Source organism: Kogia breviceps, chromosome 18, assembly GCF_026419965.1.
Source record: "Kogia breviceps isolate mKogBre1 chromosome 18, mKogBre1 haplotype 1, whole genome shotgun sequence".
Taxonomy (NCBI): domain Eukaryota; kingdom Metazoa; phylum Chordata; class Mammalia; order Artiodactyla; family Physeteridae; genus Kogia; species Kogia breviceps.
In genome coordinates this window covers 28,139,132-28,162,855 of record NC_081327.1, presented here as the reverse complement: position 1 = coordinate 28,162,855, position 23,724 = coordinate 28,139,132, and the positions used below count along the sequence as shown (strand labels likewise).

The following is a 23,724-nucleotide window of genomic DNA, read 5'->3' as shown; positions in this document are numbered from 1 at the left end:
CCTAGAAGTAAAAAACAAACAAATGAACCAAAATTCCTAAAAGTTTTAGGAGTTTAGAACCACTAGACCAGCACTGTCCAATAGAAATAATGTAAGCCACATATGTAATTTAAAATTTTCTGGTAGCCACAATAAAAAAAAGGTAAAACAGAAATACGTGACACAAATTTTAGCAATATAGTCTATTTAACATAACAAAAACATTGTCATTTCAATATGTAATCTATGAATATTATTGAGATATCATATTCATTTTTCCAAACTAAGGCTTCAAAATCCAAAAACAGTGCTTCACACTTACAACACCTCCTACTTCAGACTAGCCAAATTTCAAGTGCTCAATAGCCACATGTGTCTGGTGGCTAACATTTGTGACACTGTAGCTCTAGACAGTGGTTTAAAAGACTCTCATGGGACTATTTTTAAATTTTGTTTTGAACTGATCAACTTATTCTCTTTACAAAAGCATTAGGGTTCACTACAGAAAACACGACAACAAAAAAATACATAGAAAAATATCCATAGTTTCACTGTTCAGAGATAACTACTGCTAACATTTCAGGATGTGTGCTTCCATCTTCCCCTTGTGCATATAAACAGATTTTACAATTCTCTTCACCTCTTTTCTAAAATAAAAAATATAATAGAATCATACTGCCTGTCTTTTTCATTTAGACACCTGTAGACATAATAGCTATTATTTATTCAGCACTTACCACATGGTTAGGCTTTGATACTCCAAGAGCTTAACTACTACCCCATTTAACAATACTGTGAACTTTTTCTCCCTTGTCATTAAATGTTCTTTTAAGATATAATTTTTAAAACAGTTGCAGTTTTTCAATATATTGATGGACCATTGGTATAGTCCCAATTTTTATTACTGTATTATGATGAATAACCTTACATATATATATCTTTCCCCATCTTTGTTTTCTTAATATGCCTTTTAATCAACCATTCAATCAATCAATTAATTAGGTCACGCTGTGCAACACATGGGATCTTAATTTTCAACCAGGGATCGAACCCATGCCCCCTGCAGTGGAAGCGCAGAGTTCTAAGCACTGGACCGCCAGAGAATCCTGCCCCCACCACCCAATATCTTTGACTATTCATTGTGGCATTGCTCAAACAGTATCTTAGAGATTAAAATAAACACAAATCAGCATATATTGATTGAGCATTCTAACTCAACAGCATCTGAGAAATTTGTAACATTCTGCAAAACAAAAATTGTGAACTAAAAAATATCTTCACATATTCTTGGAATATTTTGTTAATTTTTTAAAACAAAATTTGTTAATTTTTTAAAATAAAATTTATTTTTAATTTAATTTATTTATTTTTGGCTGTGTTGGGTCTTCGTTGCTGCGCGTGGGCTTCTCACTGTTGTGGCTTCCCTTGTTGCAGAACATCGGCTCTAGGCGCGTGGGCTTCAGTAGTTGTGGCATACGGGCTCAGTAGTTGTGGCACACAGGCTTAGTTGCTCCACGGCATGTGGGATCTTCCTGGGCCAGGGATCGAACCTGTGTCCCTTGCATTGGCAGGCAGATTCATAACCACTGTGCCATCAGGGAAGCCCTATTTTGTTAATTCTTAACTTAAAATTTAATCTACGTTATTAAATGGCATCTAATTTTTAAAATGATGTCTGAATTAGTATTTTATGAAATACTCACAGACTGCTTAACAACATCTCCCCATTCAGGAGCTACTCCATATTCTGTATTTTCTTTCAGGAACCGACATAAATCTTTCAGAGGGGGAGCAAAGGCACCTCCAACCTATAAATGAAAAACAGATTGTTAAGACACTTAAAAACACTATTAAATATGAAGACAATTCTTGCTTTTATTCTGTGCTGTACAGTTTATTTTTTTAAAACACATGTATTCTTTGAACCACTTTTGACAACCTTTATTACATTAAAAAGGACTACCACAATCCACAAGAATATTAATATGCTATATAAACATGTGCTAATGTAAATTTTAAATGTTTTTTTCCTTTTAAATTAATTAATTAATTAATTTTGGCTGCATTGGGTCTTTGTTGCTGCAGGCAGGCTTTCTCTAGTTGCGGCGAGCGGTGGCTACTCTTCATTGCGGTGCACAGGCTTCTTACTGTGGTGGCTTCTCTTGTTGCGGAGCACAGGCTCTATCTAGGTGTGCGGTCTTTAGTAGTTGTGGCATGCAGGCTCAGTCGTTGTGGCTTGTGGGCTCTAGAGTGCAGGCTCAGTAGTTGTGGTACATGGGCTTAGTTGCTCCGCAGCATGTGGGATCTTCCTGGACCAGAGATCGAACCTGTGTCTCCTGCACTGGCAGGCGGATTCTTAACCACTGTGCCACCAGGGAAGTCCCTTAAATGTTTTTGAGTTACTGGAACAGTAAAATAAATAACTACCATTTACTGTGAAATTACTATGTTGGGTAAGCAGTGTAGCCTAGCTAAGAGTATACCCTTCGGAGTCAGACTTACTACCTATATGAACTAGGGTAAATCAGTAAATCTCTTTGAATCTTAGTTTTCTGATCTGCAAAATGGAGATAACACCACCACCTCCCTCACAGAGTTTTATGAAGATGAGATAATTCAAGTGCCTCAGCAAAGGTTCTGGCACATAATAAATATAAGCTATTATTATTATCATATTGCCAACTATTGTGCTAAGGACTTTAGAGTACATAATTTATTTTAGTACTCAGTACATCCATTTGAGAATGTATTATTTCTGTTTTTCAAATGAAGGAACTAAGCCTCAGAGAAGTTATACAAGTTGCCTAAAGCTAGCTAGTAAGTGTTAGGATCAGCTTTCAAACTCAGGTCTCAAAAATCCATGCACTTATCTATTATGTAAACTGATACCCTAAAAGTATAAAAATATACATATCCCTTTAAATGTTTAAATGATTTGAACCTACCAATTTAATGTTCCTTTGGAGTCTAAAGATACTTCTTGAATAATTCCTTTTTCCACACCTTTTTGAATGAATACATACTATATCTTGTTAGGATATAGACAGGGTTTAATATGGCCAGTTAGAATACCTATTAGGTATTCTTACCTAGTATTTCCTATAGTCTTTACTTAGCCTCTCAAGTTTCTGTTGCCATCTCCTTTTTATTATGACCTTCATTAAGCTCCAGTTTAAACTGGAGGCCCTCTGTATGGTTTACGGGGATTCAGCAAGTGGATCTTTTCCTTAGTAACTGATCAATCCTCAAGTCTGTACTCTAGAAACTCAGAACAATAAAGAAATCTACAAACTAAAGGAAATGAACAGGACTTTTATCAGGTTACAACAATGAAAAATAAAATTTAGGGTGTTTAATGTTAAACATAACAAGTAAAAATTTTTAAAAATGGGCTTCCCTGGTGGCACAGTGGTTGAGAGTCCACCTGCTGATGCAGGGGACACGGGTTCGTGCCCCGGTCCGGGAAGATCCCACATGCCGCGGAGCAGCTAGGCCCGTGAGCATGGCCGCCGAGCCTGCGCGTCCAGAGCCTGTGCACTGCAATGGGAGAGGCCACAACAGTGAGAGGCCCACATACGGAACAAAAAAAAAAAAAAAAAAAAGGTTCCATTTGTTTAAAACTGGCTAAGAGAAATTTATTCATATCAAGAAATGCTAACTTCATTATAAGATGAAGTGCAAAGATTTGTAACATAATCTATGCAAGCATAAAATTAAGTAAAATACAACTAAAATGTCATCCTGTTCTTCCCCTAATACATCTATGACATCACTTTAAAGCACTAACAAAAGCTGAATAAGCTATCTCTATAAAATTGGGGAAAAATCAGTATTAATTTTAATGAGTTAGTGCATATGATAATATTAAGACAACTGTTATTTTAAAAGTAGTTTTCTTCCAATTTCAATACTTCTTCTGAGAAAGTCAAATGTTTTCATGTATTTTTATACTAGCAGTGAGGTCATTTAACAGAGAGCAAGACAGAACTAGGGAATTCATGTGACCTATGTAGGGTAATTTAATTTGTGAGTGAAGGAACTCAATGAGAAATTTGCTGTTCTTACTCTGAGGCCATTTCTTCTTTCTTACTTATTTTGTTGCTTGCTCATCAGAATAGAAAACAATAAAAATGTCAAAGCTATGAACTTACAAAAGGGTGCCACAAGTGTTCTATCATTAATTTAGGAGGTAAAAGAGACATATACCAATCCAAACATAAAACAGACACAATTTGGGGAAACAAATGTTTAGCCACATTTGGTTCAGAAATAGACTTTGGAAAAAAATCTGACTGCTACCATTCATCAATCAATAAAGCAAGAAGGTAAACACAGGGATACTATTAGTGTATAAGGTACCTTTGTTTAAGATATTTTATTTCCATTTATCAGAAAATTATGTAATATGCCCATTTTGATAGAACGAGACACTTAACAGCCAAATGATGGAAAATCACGTGATAAATATATAAATCTATAATGGCCATGATGAGAATAGTGTCCCCTTTCAACAGAGTTTCTCGACTTTTGCACTACAGACATTTTGGACTGGTGTTGTAGGGGTTGTCCCCTGTGCTGCAGGAGGTGTAGCAGCATTCCGGGCCTCTACCCACTAGATGCCACTAGCATCCTTCCCCAGCTCACCACCTCCCCAACACCCACCTCCTTACTCCGAAGTTGTGACTACCAAAGATGTCTCCAGACATTGCTAAATATCCCCTGGAGGACAAAGTTGCCCCCTTTTGAGAACCACTGACTTAGATGCAGTGCTCTTGCTCAGAGCCACTGCTTAGGCACAGATAATGTAAACTAACTTGCTTATTTCATTCAACAGCTTAGACAAAGATGTGGGATTTGAAATTAGACTGCATAAAATTGTAGTCCATGTCTTTTCCCACAAACCTTCTAGATTTAACCCAACCAGGTCTGTTAGAAAATACTGCATAATGAAATAGTGTTCTAGAGATCTCTTAAACAGTGAATCAACATGAGAAATTAACAACAAATATATGAATACCTTTCTGGCATTTCTTCTGTTAATCAGCTGAACACGTTCTTCTCCAGTGAGACTATTCACATCTAGTTTATTGGGGTTTCTGCAACGATGCCTTTTTTGCTTGGGTCTCCCCTCATGGAGCTGCATTCTCTAAAATATATGGACAAAGGAATGGCTTGAAAATCTAACTGTGCAACTAGTACAAATAAGCTGATCCAAGAAATTTAGTCATATAAAATTGAAGATATGTTATAGATAAGATATATTAATACAGTTGACCCTTGAACAGCATGGGTCTGAACTGTGCAGGCCCAATCATATGTGGATTTTCTTCAATAAATATGTACTACAGGACTACACGATCCATGGTTGACTGCACCCAGGGATGCGGAACTGAGGACACAGTCATACTCAAATTTTTGGCTGTGGGGGTGGCATGCATCAGTACCTCTGACCCCCATATTGTCCAAGGGTCAACTGTTTATATTATATATTGAAGATTTACATTATATCATATATATTCTATCACATATCTTCAATATATTATATTAAAGAATTTACCCCATATCTATATGTTAAAAATATTTAAAGTTTAAATATTTTTATATTTATTAATAAAAATGCTGAATAAGAAAATGTTATATGAACCTTTTCCTCAAATTATATATTTAAACAATTATTCAAGGCAATTATTAATAATGATCAGTATTATCTTTCTGTATGAAAGTAGGCTCCTGAAATGAGGAGGACATTGCTAGTTCTTTCCTTAAATGCCCTCAAAGATCACTGTATTTCTAGAGTGTTACTTGAAGGAGTTACCAATAATGATGGAAGAGCTTCCTCTTTACATTTTCTCCTGATGAATTTCACCTGAAACATCAGATTTTCTCAGTGCTCTGATACCGTTTATATGTGAACTAGTGGCTTTCATTTCTCTTCATCTCACTAATAAACTTTATCTCTTTTCATATAACCCTCACAATACTCAAAGATATTATTCTTTTTTAAAAAATGTATTCATTTATTTTGGCTGCTCTGGGTCTTCATTGCGGCGTGCAGGCTCTAGAGTGTGTGGGTGGGCTGTACAGCATGCGGGCTCAGTAGTTGCGGTGCACAGGCTCTCTAGCTGCGGTATGTGGGATATTAGTTCCCCAACCAGGAATCAAACGCAGGCCCCCCTGCGTTGGGAGCACAGAGTCTTCACTACTCGACCACCAGGGAAATCCCCCAAAGATATTATTCTTATTTTACAAATGGGAATCAAGGCTCAGAGAAGATACCTTCCTCAAGGTCATGCAGCTAGAAGGTGGCAATAAAAACCCTTTCCATCAAACCATGCTGCTCACCTCTGTTAACAACTGTTAACAAAGTAGGGCTTGATGTCTGCAGTCATTTCTAAACAATTAGAAATTCCAACAGACTAAAACTCAAACTCTTCAGCGTGGCATACCAGTCCCATCACAGCCTGGACTGAATTCACCTTTTCTATCCAATTACTATTACCCCACTCATTCCCTCACATACTCTGGAATATCAGACTAGTCACTGTTTTATGACTATATCCTTTTTAGACTCTCTTCATAATTGTTCTATATGCCTAGAGTATCCTCCTCTTATCTTGCCTAGAGTAAGTAGGCATTTGACCAGTATTAACCTGGTCAAATGCCTACTTATTCTTTTATCATCCACCAGTCATATGTCAGCTCTATTTTCTATCTTTTCCCAGATACTTTGCCTGGGCAGAGTAATTATTCTTTTATCAGTTTCCATGGCAGTTTATACATACCACTGGTATAGTACATATACCATGTTATGATCATTTTGTTGTAGAGATACCACAGCAAAGTGTGAGATCCAAGACACCATTAATATAAAGTGCCCTTGGGAAATCATACCAGTCGTTATCTTGTATTCTGTACTCCAACAAATGTTACTTATAACAATGTTTTAAAATCTTAATAATAAAGTTATATAAAAAATTAGAACAAAAGATTTATTTGCAGGGAAAATGATGAACTGCTATAAGTTAAAAAAAAAGTAATAAAGATTCCTTTGCAGTGGTAAGAGAAAGGTATGACAATCTTCAGAGACTAGAGTATAACTGCCACGAGGGCAAGAACTTTATATTGTTCACTGTTTTATCCTAAGTCCCTTTAAATAGTAACTAGCACATAACAGCTGCTCGATAAAAATTTACTGACTGAATAAATGAATGTTATTTTCTAACATGTTAATAAGTATAGGGTTAAACTAACAATTCTCATTATTTTTAGAATTGCAATACTCATTTTATGATTGCTCACCTTACTGACAACCCTTCCCCTCATAATTACAAGAGCTTTATTTGGCTTTTTTTTTTTTAATCAAAAGAATTAACAGAAAGTTTATTTGAGAATTTGTGGCATCTTTTGAAAAAATTAGGAATATGAAAGGCATTCAAAGGCCAAGACTGAGGCTCCCTATTTTAGACAACCAGGTTATCTCTTGGGGACAATATAAAATATTCAACTAAATATATATTACAGATACAAGTATATAAAAATATATATTACAGTCACATTCTAGGGACTGGAGATTTTGTGGTTCTTTTGCATGAAAAAATAAGGTAATGAATTTTTTTCTGTTAATAAAATAACAATCACTTTACCTTTATATAGCACTTTTTAGTGTCCAAAAGACTTTCATTTTTAATTTTTAAAATCATTGACTCAGTAAATATTTACAAGGAACTAGATACCATCCTCTGTATCAGGAATTACGTGCTAAGTCCTGGGGATACAAGGTGACTAGGACAGCTCTTAAGAAGTTCATGGGGTAGGGGATGACTTCAATGGATTATCCAATTAATCTTCACAATGGAAGCAGATAGAACAAGCCCACTAACTTCATTGTAGAGGATATGCCATTACTCTTTTACCTTCTAAAGTATATAGATACATCAAGGGAGACTGATACAAAATTTGGTACATCAGCATCTGACAGTAAAGCATTACAAACTTAAATAACATTTCTATGAGTAAGAAAGCCATACACCCATAAGATAGTGAGTAGAAAGTATTTCAGAGGATAAGAAAAATGCAAATGAATATATCTGTTCTCATCTTTGACTAATATAAACCATGCATCTGAAGAGAACCAGGTTGTATTATGAGATCTTAAGTGTAGTAGTTTCGACAGTGGATTTAAGACTTATTAGCTGTGCGGCCTTGCACTATTTATTGGGTTGGCCAAAAGGTTCATTTGGTGTTTTGCATAAGATGGCTCTAGTAGCACTTAGTTGTCTTTAACTTCATTCAAAACAATTTTGTTAGATTGTATTGTGACAGTGGTCATATCAGCGTGCATTTAAAAAAAAACATCAAAATTGGTGAATTTTTGCGTAGCCATTTTAATACTGAAGGTGGAAGAAAAAAAGCAACACTTTCGGCATATTAAGCTTTATTATTTCAAGAAAGGTAAAAACACAGCCGAAACACAAAAGAAGATTTGTGCAGTATATGGAGAAAGGGCTGCGACTGATCGAACGTGTCAAACGTGGTTTGCAAAGTTTTGTGCTAGAGATTTCTCGCTGGATGGTGCTCCACGGTCGGGTAGACCAGTTGAAACTGACAGTAATCAAATTGAGACATTAACTGAGAACAACCAACATTATACCACGCGGGAGACAGCGGACATACTCAAAATATCCAAATCAAGCGCTGAAAATCATTTGCACCAGCTTGGTTATGTGAATCACTTTGATGTTTGGGTTCCTGATCGTATTTCCGCATGTGATTCTCTACTTAAACGTAACGAAAACGTTCCGTTTTTAAAATAAATTGTGACAGGAGATGAAAAATGGATACTGTACAACAATGTGGAACAGAAGAGATCATGGGGCAAGCGAAATGAACCACCACCGACCACACCAAAGGCTGATCTTCATCCAAAGAAGGTGATGCTGTGTATATGGTGGGATTGGAAGGGAGTCCTCCATTATGAGCTCCTTCCAGAAAACCAAACGATTAATTCCAGCAAGTACTGCTCCCAGTTAGACCAACTGAAAGGAGCACTCAATGAAAAGTGTTCGGAATTAGTCAACAGAAAACACATAATCTTCCATCAGGATAATGCAAGACCGCATGTTTCTTTGATAACCAGGCAAAAACTGTTGCAGCTTGGCTGGGAAGTTCTGATTCATCTGCCATATTCACCAGACATTGCATCTTCAGATTTCCATTTATTTCGGTCTTTACAAAATTCTCTTAATGGAAAAAATTTCAATTCCTTGCAAGACTATAAAAGGCACCTGGAAGAGTTCTTTGCTCAACAAGATAAAAAGTTTTGGGAAGATGGAATTATGAAGTTGCCTGAAAAATGGCAGAAGGTAGTGGAACAAAATGGTGAATACGTTGTTCAATAAAGTTCTTGGTGAAAATGAAAAATGTGTATTTTATTTTTACTTAAAAACTGAAGGCACTTTTTGGCCAACCCAATTTTTAAAATTTCAGTATTTCCATTTCTTTATAAAGTTATAATGATGCCATTCTGATAAAGTTAGGGGGTATTAAATTAGGTAATCTATGCTAAGTATAAAGCCAGGCACACAGCTAAGTCTCAATAAATGTTTACTATGATCATTTTTATTATTTTAAAACAAACTATTTGTTTGGAAGAGATTGCAAGTTTTGTAACTTTACAACCTTCATTGGGTCTATGATAGTACTCTGTATAAGAGAGGTGATTTTTATTACTTAAAAACTTATTGAATGCAGAATGGAAAAATGGAAAATGATATTGTATTATATTATGGGAAAGATGGTCATTATTTTTTTCTGCTAATTTTCCTAAATCTTGGGCAGAACACATAAGTGGGTGAGAATTTATGCTTCATCATTATAGCTGTGACCAATCATAGAAGTAAAATATACCAAGTTTTATAAGGCATCACCTACAGGAATAAAAGCTCCTAAATCTTCCACATAACCTGGGTGCTCCTTAAGCCATTTTTCCAAATCCTTTCTCTTCGGTGCATCATCGCCTGCAAGCCTTGTCCCATCTTTAAGATTAATAACTGGAACGGGACTTTCTGTATCAGGAATTCCTTGCGGTTGAGTATAGGATAGTGCTGGATTTATCCCTGTAGAAATCTGTGAGGTGTTTAAGCCTAAAGTAACCTGTAGAAAAACATCAAATGACAATTTTATTTCCATGCTTTAGCATTCTGATTTTGGTCCAATGAAGCAATTCTTTTTGAAGAGGAAAAAAAAAGTTGTTTAAAGTTCTGCTAAATCTTTCAAATTTAAAATTTTCATGAATCTTGGCCGGTGCTGGTTTCTACTGAGATACAATCTAAAGCTATACAGTATACTCCAAATTTTCTAGTTATCTTTATTATTCTACAAAACATTTATAAACAGCAATATGTATATTTACTAGAATTGAATTTTGGACTCAAGGATCAGTAGTTTTTTTTTTTTTTTTTTAGGTACGCGGGCCTCTCACTGTTGTGGCCTCTCCCGTTGAGGAGCACAGGCTCCGGAAGCACAGGCTCAGCAGCCATGGCTCACGGGCCCAGCCGCTCCGCGGCACGTGGGATCTTCCCAGACCGGGGCACGAACCCGCGTCCCCTGCATCAGCAGGCGGACTCGCAACCACTGTGCCACCAGGGAAGCCCCAAGGATCAGTAGTTTTTAAGCATTACTTTACTTACATGATTAGGTGGTTTATTTCTGTTGAAAAAGAGGATGTCAACACCTTCTACATTCTTCCTCCTTCCCCGCCTTTTTTTGACTACAGGCTGGTTGTCTAATAAAACTCCATTGGCACCAAGGGTTGATTGAATGGGAGTACCTAACAAATTAAAAATGCAAAAGAGTGATAAAAATCTAGTTCTTAAATTAAAAGTAATTACTTTTCTAAATACACAGACATTTTGCAGGGGTTGGGGAGGGATGGAGTGGGAGTTTGAGATTAGCAGATATAAACTATTATATAGAGAATGGATAAACAACAAGGTCCTACTGTATAGCACAGGGAACTATATTCAATATCCTGTGATAAACCATAATGGAAAATAATATGAAAAAGAATGTATATATATGTATAACTGAATCACTTTGTTGTATAGCAGAAATTAATATAACATTGTAAATTAACTATACTCCAATAAAATAGAATAAAATAAATAAGTAATGCTTGTAATGATACTCATGATCAAAGAAAAAGTTTTTAAAAAAATACATAGAAAGAAGGTGTTAGACTGCAAGCAGTCAGACTAAATCAAGCAGTCAGACTAAATCAAGCAATTCTTGGACTAAAAATACCACCCCATTTCTCATTTAAAAACCAGGAGAATTGTAGTCTAGGGCTCTTTCAAGTTTTGACTTGTCTCCTCAAATTTTTCCCCTGGATAGTCACACATCTTTTCTTTTGTCCCCTTTTCGAGGAAGAACCATGCCTTTCTCATGTACAAGACAAACCTTTCCCCCTTTTTTGAACCCATTAATTCCTACTTTTTCTAAAAGTTTGTTCTATCATTTATCTTTGTTTTTTTGTGCCAAAATATCTTACTCTACATTAGTTTCTTATCAACTTAAAAACATGGCCCAACTCAAACAAAAAATAAACTTCTTTCGGCTTTTTCATAACTTTCAAAACTTTTGAAAAGTTGGTTGCTATTATGCTCCTCTTTCTCACGACAAACTCACTCCTCAACTTCCCACAGTCCACTCCTGCCCCAGCCTATTTACGGTATTTTCTTTAAGATCAACACTGTTTCTTGCCAAATTAAACTGACCCATCTCACTCTTCATTTCAGTAGGCACCCATTAAAAAATGTTTGTAAGAGGTATGAATGAAACAGTTCCATGCATTCATTTTTTTCCTAATAAATAAATACACATTTATCAAACAGCTATGTACAAAGCACTATGATGATTCAAAGGTAAGACACAGTTCCTGTCCTTAAAGAGTACGTAATCTAGAACACTCTTATAAAATAAAATATTAAGAATGAAATGTTTGCTTAAAATGGTTCACAGTTTGTAGCGGGAAATGCATTTTCAATCATTCAAGGAGAATTTTTGACCAAGTCCTGTGTATCCCTGAAAGACATTTCTCTTTGGTTGACTGTGTAACCTTATGGAAGTCACTCTCCTCACATCTTAGTTACAAAAAATACCTTGACTCATAATTAGTAAGGAATAACTAATTACAATGATTAAAAATTATTTTTGCATATGAAAGCACTGAGGAATGTGACATATTATTAAAAAAGAACAGCTTTCATTATTTCATTAAAATCAGGTTAACAAAATATTATGAATATTTGAAAATACTTTCACTATATTACATTTTAACTGTAATAACAGAATAACTTTCCTAAAATACTACTTTTAAAAGTACTATTCTGTTTTATAAGAACTTCTCATGGCTTCCTATTCTAGTATGAATGAAATGCCTTACCATCAAGCCTCATTCCTGCCTGACCACCAAAACCCAATCCCCTCCCCAGCTCACTTTTTGATGTTGCCCATAATCTAGATTTACCTTTGCTAAGCAGTCTCTGACCTTATACAAATATCTCTCCAGAAAGAATTTAAACAGTAGGTAGGTCAGTCTTATCCTAAAACCATACAGTTTTCCCAACATCAAGTCTCTGGTTCACGCTATTCCCTGACTCTCTCTCAAAGTCATTTTCCAGAAAGACCATTATCTAATCTTCCTCTTATAAATTCTGTTCAATTCTGCTTCTTCCACAGGACTCTGCCTAAGTCTCTAGACAGCAGTGACTTCTCTCTTTTCCAATATTTATTAACTATAATGCTGTGTAGAAAGATATATTATCTTGTTTTTAACGTATTGTCTAATATTTTAACATGTAGGTCTAGTCTACCAAGCAGCTGAAAGGCAGAGACCATCTTAAGTTTCTTTTACTTTCCCTTTACTGCTATCCCAGTGCTATATATTAAAAAAAGTACTTAATACAATTATCTATGGAAAAACATTAATATACATACCAAAGTATGTATTTATAAACAAATCCTATTTGATCATTTATAAACATACCCAATTTGGCAAATTATATACTCCCTTGACTTCTTTCGTTTTTTAAAACAACAAACCCAACTACCTTGACTTCTTTTTGAGAGTAATTTTAATAAACATTACTGATTTATTTTAACCTAGAATCCAAAATGGAAAATTTAACCTAGTCTACTCTATAAAGCCTGTGTTGACTTTATCTTAGATGTAATTACAACAATATTAAAAATACTTTCTTTCTATTGAAAGCCTACTAGGTGCTATACTCTGGACTAGGTTTTACAAATGTTTTCTTAAATTACCAAAACAAACAAAACACAGAGGTATTAAGCCCATTTTATAAATGTGATCAGAAACAGTATGTCTCAGGCCCAATGTCACAACAGTGGTAAAAGACAGAATTCAAATCCAGGCTGTTTGGCTCTACCATCTTTTGTGTACTATTCCAGGTGGTTTCTGGAATAGGCTCTTTAGTTTTGTCCTCTTATAATTTATGTTATTTTACTGTCCTTCATTAATTAATTTACATTATATGATGTATCTTCACTCAAATCTTTTAGATAAAATTCAGGGGTGCCCATACAAACATAAAGAGGGCTTAATATGAAGAATTATAATAGCAGTTGTTGAGCATCTAATTCTAAAACCTAATTTTAACATCTGTTTAGCATCTAATTATGTGCCAAGTTCCATACTAGTCACTTTACATATATTATTTAATCCACCTAACAATGCTACCTCTCCATTGACTCCAACTCCTCACTTCGTGAAAAAGAAAAGGTTAAAAAATGTTAGCAGGTTTCCTAAGAGTCATCTAAGAAGACAGAGCTAGATTTCACATTTACAGGGACTTCTCTGGTGGTCCAGTAGTTAAGACTCTGAGCTCCCAATGCAGGGGCAAGGGATCAATCCCCGGCTGGGGAACTAAGATCCCACATGCCACATGGCACGGCCAAAAACAAAAAGAGATTTCATATATGCAATTATCAAGATGCATGAGATACAATTCTTAGATAATTCTATCTAGTTTTAATGTTTGAGGCTTTTTAATATTTGGTATAGGTGCAAATTAGTGTTATAATTACTATTGATACCATTAAAACAGTATTATTTACCAAAGAATTACTTATAGGCAAAGACTGTACAATCTTCAGCTGTAATAGCAGTAAAATGTTCAGATGATAGACATATCAGTCCCGCTTTATAGTTATGGACTTATCAAGGTACAAGCAGTGGTATTATTAAACCCACTTAGGTTGGGCAAAAAAGCCCAGAGCTTATCTTCCCCATCTCTTCCCATTTTCTCATGAAAAAAAGAGCTCCTTGCCATTGTAAATTACAATTTGGGGGATTTATACTTCAGTAAGAGAACTGTGGCTCATTCATACGTGTCTGAAAGTCCAGTAATTGGAGACTTACACTGAATGGTTAATGAAACCATAAAAGACAAAAGTAAGTCTGATGACTAATTTATAATTTAATTATAATTTATAATTAGAAAGCAGTAAGAGCAGCAACTGGAAACAGCAATCAATTTAACACCTATAATAAAGCACTATTTCCCCAAACTTCAAGAATTCCACACATTGTACATAGGCACAGGAGTTTTGAAATGTTTACAAGTTATTGTATGGCAAACGAATTTAGTAGAATACTGAAATAGAGTCCTTAGCCTTATGTATATGGAAGTATAAAGGAAATTCCAGTCACACTTACCTGCTTTTAATTGAAAAGTTACATTTTTTACGATTAGTATGCTGTGGTCCATACATTTTGAGACTTAGCTGCTCTTAACTAAAATTACCAATTCTTGACAATACTTTTTTTTTTTTTTTTTTTTTTTGTGGTACGCGGGCCTCTCACTGTTGTGGCCCCTCCCGCCGCGGAGCACAGGCTCCGGACGCGCAGGCCCAGCGGCCATGGCTCACGGGCCCAGCCGCTCCGCGGCATGTGGGATCCTCCCTGACCGGGGCACGAACCCGTGTCCCCTGCAACGGCAGGCGGATTCTCAACCACTGCGCCACCAGGGAAGCCCTTGACAATACTTTAAGAGGGACACAGGAAAAATTAAAGTACAACTAGATCAACATAAACAAAATTTTAAAACTGCTTATGGATGGATTCCTCAGTGCCTAGAGAGCACAGAACACAGGGCACCAATTCAGTATTCAGTAAATACTTGTTGATTCAAATAGTCAAAAGGTTAGTACAAAATACTGTCCCAAGGGGAGATATGATCATTGTTTTCCAAATGTTAAGATTATCATGCAGACATAGGACTAGGTTAATTCTGTGACGCCTTTGAAGACAGAACTTCAGTCACTGAGAAGAACCAATTGCAGGCAAAGTTTGCTTCCAAATAAGAAGAAATTTTGTGATAATTAGGGCTGTTTAAAGTAGTAACAATCTGGTTCTTGTAAGTATTCTATGAGTAAGTAAAAAAGGATTTGCAAATGATGGACTATTTCATGCTGAGGCAATGATTACTAGCATATTCACCTGATACTGGCATGGATTTTGGAAAACTGGCGAGGCTGGTCTCTGACGCACCTTGAAGGTCCCGAAGTCGGGTGAGGTACTGCTGCTGCCCTAGAGTACCATCTTCACTGTCCAACGGCCTTCTCTGAGCAAGCCCTTGCTTCTGAAATGTCAACTTCAAACCACCTTCCTGTTAAACAAACACCATTAATAAGAAAGAAATGATTAAAAAAAAACCCTCATAGTATATTGAGAGAAATCTTTTACTTAGAAAAAGTGAGGTTAAAAACCCTGAAAAGTTAATCATGTTCTCTTATTCATACATCAACTGGAGAAAACCAGTTAATCCATTTCTATAATGAATATTAAAATTTCTATCTTAAATGAAAAACATCCAGGTATTACATATACTTTTCTGAGCAAAACAAAGCTTTTCATGTGACTAGCACATTGTAACCCTTTCAGCTTCTGACCTATGTCTCTGTGTACACTATTCACATGACATATTAGAAGATATTATCCATGTTTTAGACACTGAGTAATCAATTTAGCTTCAAAAATCACACTGAACAATGAAATGTTACTGATAACAGGGCATGCTAAATGTTTAAAACAGGAAGTGCACTGACATACCATGTGAATACTATATAAAAGAACCAAACAATAAGAAATTGTCAGACTGTTTAAGAAAGCATCTTGATCTGCAGAAGGACTATTTTCAGAAGTATAGGTAGAAAAACATATTTAATGATGATTCCTCTAGTAGAATATTCAAGTTTAATAACCTGGATATCTAAAAGAAAACAATCCAAATGCCAGAAAACAAGTATGTGAAGGAAGTAAGAGTAAGAGCAGGCAGCCATTTGCAGGAAAAGCATGCTGCACACCACAATCGCAATCAGGTCCTAGGGCAATAAAAATAAACATACGTCTTTGATTTTCACTGTAAACTCCTTTTCTCGTACATGCTTCTTCACCTTTGACATCTGTGTTGACTGATCGTGTTCTTCTTTAACGCCAGCACCTGCAGGAGTGGGCACGCTGGGCTCGCTATATTCTGTAGCTGCGCCAGAGCTGTCCAGCAGCTTTGTGGTATAGAAAGAAGCCACTGCATTGGCATCATAACTTCTTCTAGCTGAAGGCCACTTCCCTTTCAGGACTGTTTGACAAATACTGTCCAGTCGGTTGATCATCACACGGTCCTGGAAAAGCATGAACATCAAAGGATAAATTTAATAACTGAGTCAGAACTTTGGGGATCACAGCCTTGATGGATTTAACCCTAGTACAACATATGTGCACTTGGTATGCAAACATGTTCTCACGTACATTTACAATTCGATACAAATTCCCACGGGTGACATTAAAGAATATTATACTATAAAGATATTTTTCTATTCTTTTGTTTTTATAAGAGTAACACGGGAGGGGAGCGAGAAGATGGCGGAAGAGTAAGACGCGGGAATCACTCTTCCTCCACACAGATACATCAGAAATACATCTACACGTGGAACTTCTCCTATAGAACACCCACCGAACGCTGGCAGAAGACCTCAGACCTCAGACCTCAGGCAAGAAACCCCCCCACGTACCTTGTTAAGGCAAAAGAAAAAAGAATAAACAGAGACAAAAGAATAGGGACGGGACCTGCACCAGTGGGAGGGAGCCGAGAGGGAGGAAAGGTTCCCGCACACTAGAAGCCCCTTCGCGGGAAGAGACTGCGGGTGGCGGAGTGGGAAGCTTCAGAGCCGCGGAGGAGACCACAGCCAACAGGGTGCGGAGGGCAAAGCGGAGAGATTCCCGCACGGAGGATCGGTGCCGATCAGCACTCACCAGCCCGAGAGGCTTGTCTGCTCATCCGCCGCGGCGGGCGGGGCTGGGAACTGAGCCTCGGGCGGATCCCAGGAAAAGGTCTGGTGTTGGCAGAGCGAAAACAGCCTGAAGGGGTTAGCGCACCACGGCGGGCCGGGAGGGAGTTCGGGAGAAGTCTGGAGCTGCCGAAGAGGCAAGAGACCTTTTCTTCCCTCTTTACCTCCTGCTGCGCGAGGAGAGGGGTTTAAGCGCGTCGCTTAAAGGAGCTCCAGAAACGGGCGCGGAGTTGCCGAAGAGACAAGAGACTTTTTCTTGCCTCTTCGCTTCCTGGGGCGCGAGGAAAGGGAATTAAGGGCACCACATAAAGGAGCCCCAGAAACGGGCGCGAGCTGCGGCTGTCGGCGCGGACAACAGAGACGGGTGTGGGGCGCTACGGTTGCTGCTGCCGCCACCAAGAGGCCTGTGTGCGAGCGCAGGTCACTCTCCACACCGCCCCTCCCGGGAGCCTGTGCAGCCCGCCAGCGCCGGGGTCCCGGGATCCTGGGACAGCTTCCCCGGGAAAACGCGCGGCGTGCCTCGGGCCGGTGCAGCGTCACGCCGGCCTCTGCCGCCGCGGACTCGCCCCACATCCGTGCCCCCCCACCCACCGCCTGAGTGAGCCAGAGCCCCCGAATCAACTGCTCCGTTAACGCTGCTCCTTTGACCCCGCCCTCTCTGAGCGAAGGGCAGACGCCCTCGGACGACCTGCGCACAGAGGCGGGGCCAGGTCAAGGGCTGAGCCCCAGGAGCTGTGCGAACAAAGAGAGGGGGTGGTCCCTCCCAGCAGCCTCAGAAACAGCAGGTTAAAGCTCCACAGTCAGCTTGAAGTGCCCTGCATCTGTGGAAAACCTGAATAGACAGGGAAATATCCCAGGTTGAGGAAGTGGACTTTGGGAGCAAGATATACTATTATTTTCCCCTTTTTTCTTTTTGTGAGTGTGTATTTGGGTGCTGCTGTGTGAGATTGTGTCTGTGTAGCTTTGTTTTCACCATTTGTCCTGGGGTTAGACCGACTTTTTTTTTTTTTTTTTTTTTCTTTAATAGAAATTTTTCTTCTTAATAATTATTTTGTTATTTTAATAACAGTATTTTACCCTACTTTATTTTGTCTTCTCCCCTTTCTTTCTTCCTTTCTTCCCTCCTTTTCCTATTTCCCTCCTTCCTTCCTTCCTCCCTTCCTTCCTTCCTCCCTTCCTTCCTTTATTCCCTCCTTCCTTCCTCCCTTCCTTTCTTTATTCCCTCCTTCCTTCCTCCTTTCCTTTCTTCCTCCCTCCCTTCCTTCCTTTATTCCCTCCTTCCTTCCTCCCTTCCTTTCTTCCTCCCTCCCTTCCTTCCTTTATTCCCTCCTTCCTTCCTCCTTTCCTTTCTTCCTCCCTCCCTTCCTTTCTTCCTCCCTCCCTTCCTTTCTCTATTCCCTCCTTCCTTCCTCCCTTCCTTTCTTCCTCCCTCCCTTCCTTTCTTTATTCCCTCCTTCCTTCCTCCCTTCCTTTCTTCCTCCCTCCCTTCCTTCCTTTACTCCCTCCTTCCTTCCTCCCTCCCTTCCTTTCTTCCTCCCTCCCTTCCTTTCTTTATTCCCTCCTTCCTTCCTCCCTCCCTTCCTTTCTTTATTCCCTCCTTCCTTCCTCCCTTCCTTTCTTCCTCCTTCCCTTCCTTTTATTCCCTCCTTCCTTCCTCCCTTCCTTTCTTCCTCCCTCCCTTCATTTCTTTATTCCCTCCTTCCTTCCTCCCTTCCTTTCTTCCTCCCTCCCTTCCTTTCTTCCTTCCTTCCCTCCCTTCCTCCGTTCTTCCTTCCTTTCTTGACTTTCTACTTTTTTCTCCCTTTTGTTTTGAGCCGTGTGGATTAAAGGCTCTTGGCACTCCAGCCAGGTGTCAAGGCTGTGTCTCTGAGGTGGGAGAACTAACCTCAGGACACTGGTCCACAAGAGACCTCTCAGCTCCACGTAATATCAAACGGCGAAAATCTCCCAGAGATCTCCATCTCAACACCAAGACCCAGATTCACTCAAGGACCAGCAACAAACAGTGCTGGACACCCTATCCCCAACAAAGAGCGAGACAGGTCTACAGCCCCATCCATTAGCAGAGAGGCGGCCTAGAATCACAGTAAGGCTACCGACATCCCCATACACGCCCCCAGACGTGGACCTACCCACCAGGGAGACGGGATCCAGCCTCATCCACCAGAACAGGGTCACTGGTCCCCCCAACCAGGAAACCTGCTCAACCCACTGAACCAACCTCAGCCACTGGGGACAGCCACCAAAAATAGATAGAAATTTGAACCTGCAGCCTGCAAAAGGGAGATCCCAAACATAGTAAGATAAGCAAAATGAGAAGACAGAAAAACACACAGCAGATGAAGGAACAAGATAAAAGCACACCAGACCTAACAGATGAAGAGGTAATAGCCAATCTACCTGAAAGAGAATTTAGAATAATGATGGTGAAGATGATGCAAAATCTTGGAAATAGAATAGACAAATTGCAAGAATCAGTTAACAAGGACCTAGAAGAAATAAAGAGGAAGCAAGTAACGATGAGCAACACAATAAATGAAATGAAAAATACTCTAGACGGGATCAGTAGCAGAATAACTGAGGCAGAAGGACGGATAAGTGACCTGGAAGATAAAATAGTGGAAATAACTACTGCAGAGCAGAAGAAAGAAAAAAGAATGAAAAGAACTGAGGACAGTCTCAGAGATCTCTGGGACAACATTAAACGCACCAACATTCGAATCATAGGGGTCCCAGAAGAAGAAGAGAAAAAGAAAGGGACTGAGAAAATATTTGAAGAGATTATAGTTGAAAACTTCCCTAATATAGGAAAGGAAATAGTCAACCAAGTCCAGGAAGCACAGAGAGTCCCATACAGGATAAACCCAAGGATAAACACGCCGAGACACATAATAATCAAACTGTCAAAAATTAAATACAAAGAAAACATATTAAAAGCAGCAAGGGAAAAACAACAAATAACACACAAGGGAATCCCCATAAGGCTAACATCTGATCTTTCAGCAGAAACTCTACAAGCCAGAAGGGAGTGGCAGGACATATTTAAAGTGATGAAGGAAAAAAACCTACAACCAAGACTACTCTACCCAGCAAGGATCTCATTCAGATTTGATGGAGAAATTAAAACCTTTACAGACAAGCAAAAGCTGAGAGAGTACAGCACCACCAAACCAGCTTTACAACAAATGCTAAAGGAACTTCTCTAAGCAAGAAACATAAGAGAAGGAAAAGACCTACAAGAACAACCTGAAACAATTAAGTAAATGGTAATAGGAACGCACATATCAATAATTACCTTAAATGTAAATGGATTAAATGCTCCCACCAAAAGACACAGACTGGCTGAATGGATACAAAAACAGGACCCATATATATGCTGTCTACAAGAGACCCACTTCAGACCTAGGGACACGTACAGGCTGAAAGTGAGGGGATGGAAAAAGATATTCCATGCAAATGGAAATCAGAAGAAAGCTGGAGTAGCAATTCTCATATCAGACAAAATAGACTTTAAAATAAAAACTATTACAAGAGACAAAGAAGGACACTATATAATGATCAAGGGATCGATCCATGAAGAAGATATAACAATTGTAAATATTTATGCACCCAACATAGGAGCACCTCAATACATAAGGCAAATACTAACAGCCATAAAAGGGGAAATCGACAGTAACACAATCATAGTAGGGGACTTTAACACCCCACTTTCACCAATGGACAGATCATCCAAAATGAAAATAAATAAAGAAACACAAGCTTTAAATGATACATTATACAAGATGGATTTACTTGATATTTATAGGACATTCCATCCAAAAACAACAGAATACACATTTTTCTCAAGTGCCCATGGAACATTCTCCAGGATAGATCATATCTTGGGTCACAAATCTAGCCTTGGCAAATTTAAGAAAATTGAAATCGTATCAAGTATCTTTTCTGACCACAATGCTATGAGACTAGATATCAATTACAGGAAAAGATCTGTAAAAAATACAAGCACATGGAGGCTAAACAATACACTACTTAATAACGAAGTGATCACTGAAGAAATCAAAGAGGAAATCAAAAAGTACTTAGAAACAAATGACAATGGAGACACGACGACCCAAAACCTATGGGATACAGCAAAAGCAGTTCTAAGAGGGAAGTTTATAGCAATACAATCATACCTTAAGAAACAGGAAGCATCTCGAATAAACAACTTAACTTTGCACCTAAAGCAATTAGAGAAGGAAGAACAAAAAAACCCCAAATTTAGCAGAAGGAAAGAAATCATAAAGATCAGATCAGAAATTAATGAAAAAGAAATGAAGGAAACAATAGCAAAGATCAATAAAAGTAAAAGCTGGTTCTTTGAGAAGATAAATAAAATTGATAAACCATTAGCCAGACTCATCAAGAAAAAAAGGGAGAAGACTCAAATCAATAGAATTAGAAATGAAAAAGGAGATGTAACAACTGACTCTGCAGAAATACAAAAGATTATTAGAGATTACTACAAGCAACTCTATGGCAATAAAATGGACAACCTGGAAGAAATGGACAAATTCTTAGAAATGCACAACCTGCCAAGACTGAACCAGGAAGAAATAGAAAACATGAACAGACCAATCACAAGCACTGAAATTGAAACTGTGATTAAAAATCTTCCAACAAACAAAAGCCCAGGACCAGATGGCTTCACAGGCGAATTCTATCAAACATTTAGAGAAGAGCTAACACCTATCCTTCTCAAACTCTTCCAAAAGATAGCAGAGGTAGGAACACTCCCAAACTCATTCTACGAGGCCACCATCACCTTGATACCAAAACCAGACAAAGACGTCACAAAGAAAGAAAACTATAGGCCAATATCACTGATGAACATAGATGCAAAAATCCTCAACAAAATACTAGCAAACAGAATCCAACAGCACATTAAAAGGATCATACACCATGATCAAGTGGGGTTTATTCCAGGAATGCAAGGATTCTTCAATATACGCAAATCAATCAACGTGATACACCATATCAACAAACTGAAGGAGAAAAACCATATGATCATCTCAATAGATGCAGAGAAAGCTTTTGACAAAATTCAACACCCGTTTATGATAAAAACCCTGCAGAAAGTAGGCATAGAGGGAACTTTCCTCAATATAATAAAGGCAATATATGACAAACCCACAGCCAGCATTGTTCTCAATGGTGAAAAACTGAAACCATTTCCACTAAGATCAGGAACAAGACAAGGTTGCCCACTCTCACCACTCTTATTCAACATAGTTTTGGAAGTTCTAGCCACAGCAATTAGAGAAAATAAAGAAATAAAAGGAATCCAAATAGGAAAAGAAGAAGTAAAGCTGTCACTGTTTGCAGATGACATGATACTATATATAGAGAATACTAAGGATGCTACCAGAAAACTACTAGAACTAATCAATGAATTTGGTAAAGTAGCAGGATACAAAGTTAATGCACAGAAATCTCTGGCATTCTTATACACTAATGATGAAAAATCTGAGAATGAAATTAAGAAAACACTCCCATTTACCATTGCAACAAAAAGAATAAAATATCTAGGAATAAACCTACCTAAGGAGACAAAAGACTTGTATGCAGAAAACTATAAGACACTGATGAAAGAAATTAAAGATGATACAAATAGGTGGAGAAATATACCATGTTCTTGGATTGGAAGAATCAACATAGTGAAAATGACTGTATTACCCAAAGCAATATACAGATTCAATGCAATCCCTATCAAATTGCCACTGGCATTTTTTACAGAACTAGAAAAAAGAATTTCACAATTTGTATGGAAACACAAAAGACCCCGAATAGCCAAAGCAATCTTGAGAACGAAAAATGGAGCTGGAGGAATCAGGCTCCCTGACTTCAGACTATACTACAAGGCCACAGTAATCAAGACAGTATGGTACTGGCACAAAAACAGAAATATAGATCAATGGAACAGGATAGAAAGCCCAGAGATAAACCCACACACATATGGTCACCTTATCTTTGATAAAGGAGGCAAGAATATACATTGGAGAAAAGACAGCCTCTTCAATAAGTGGTGCTGGGAAAACTGGACAGCTACCTGTAGAAGTATGAAATTAGAACATTCCCTAACACCATACACAAAAATAAACTCAAAATGGGTTAAAGACCTAAATGTAAGGCCAGACACTATCAAACTCTTAGAGGAAAACATAGGCAGAACACTCTATGACATCAATCACAGCAAGATCCTTTTTGACCCATCTCCTAGAGAAATGGAAATAAAAACAAAAATAAACAAATGGGATCTAATGAAACTTAAAAGCTTTTGCACAGCAAAGGATACCATAAACAAGACCAAAAGACAACCCTCAGAATGGGAGAAAATAT

The 23,724-nt window shown here is 38.0% G+C and overlaps 1 protein-coding gene across 19 annotated transcripts in view; it reads right to left on the bottom strand.

The window, feature by feature from the left end:
- Positions 1–23,724, bottom strand: part of CHD9 (chromodomain helicase DNA binding protein 9) — a 244,763-nt gene that overhangs the window by 4,102 nt on the left and 216,937 nt on the right. For 13 of the 19 annotated variants that reach the window (XM_059043684.2, XM_059043691.2, XM_059043700.2 and 10 more), the window contains 6 exons: positions 16,408–16,680; positions 15,500–15,668; positions 10,668–10,807; positions 9,910–10,131; positions 4,997–5,125; positions 1,683–1,787 (listed from right to left, as the gene is read on the bottom strand). In XM_059043684.2, the coding sequence (XP_058899667.1) occupies positions 1,683–1,787; positions 4,997–5,125; positions 9,910–10,131; positions 10,668–10,807; positions 15,500–15,668; positions 16,408–16,680 (1,038 nt within the window). Of the gene's footprint in view, positions 1–555; positions 627–1,682; positions 1,788–4,996; positions 5,126–9,909; positions 10,132–10,667; positions 10,808–15,499; positions 15,669–16,407; positions 16,681–23,724 lie in introns of all 19 variants that reach the window. The other 6 variants (XM_059043692.2, XM_059043693.2, XM_059043704.2 and 3 more) reach the window with 3 other exon arrangements.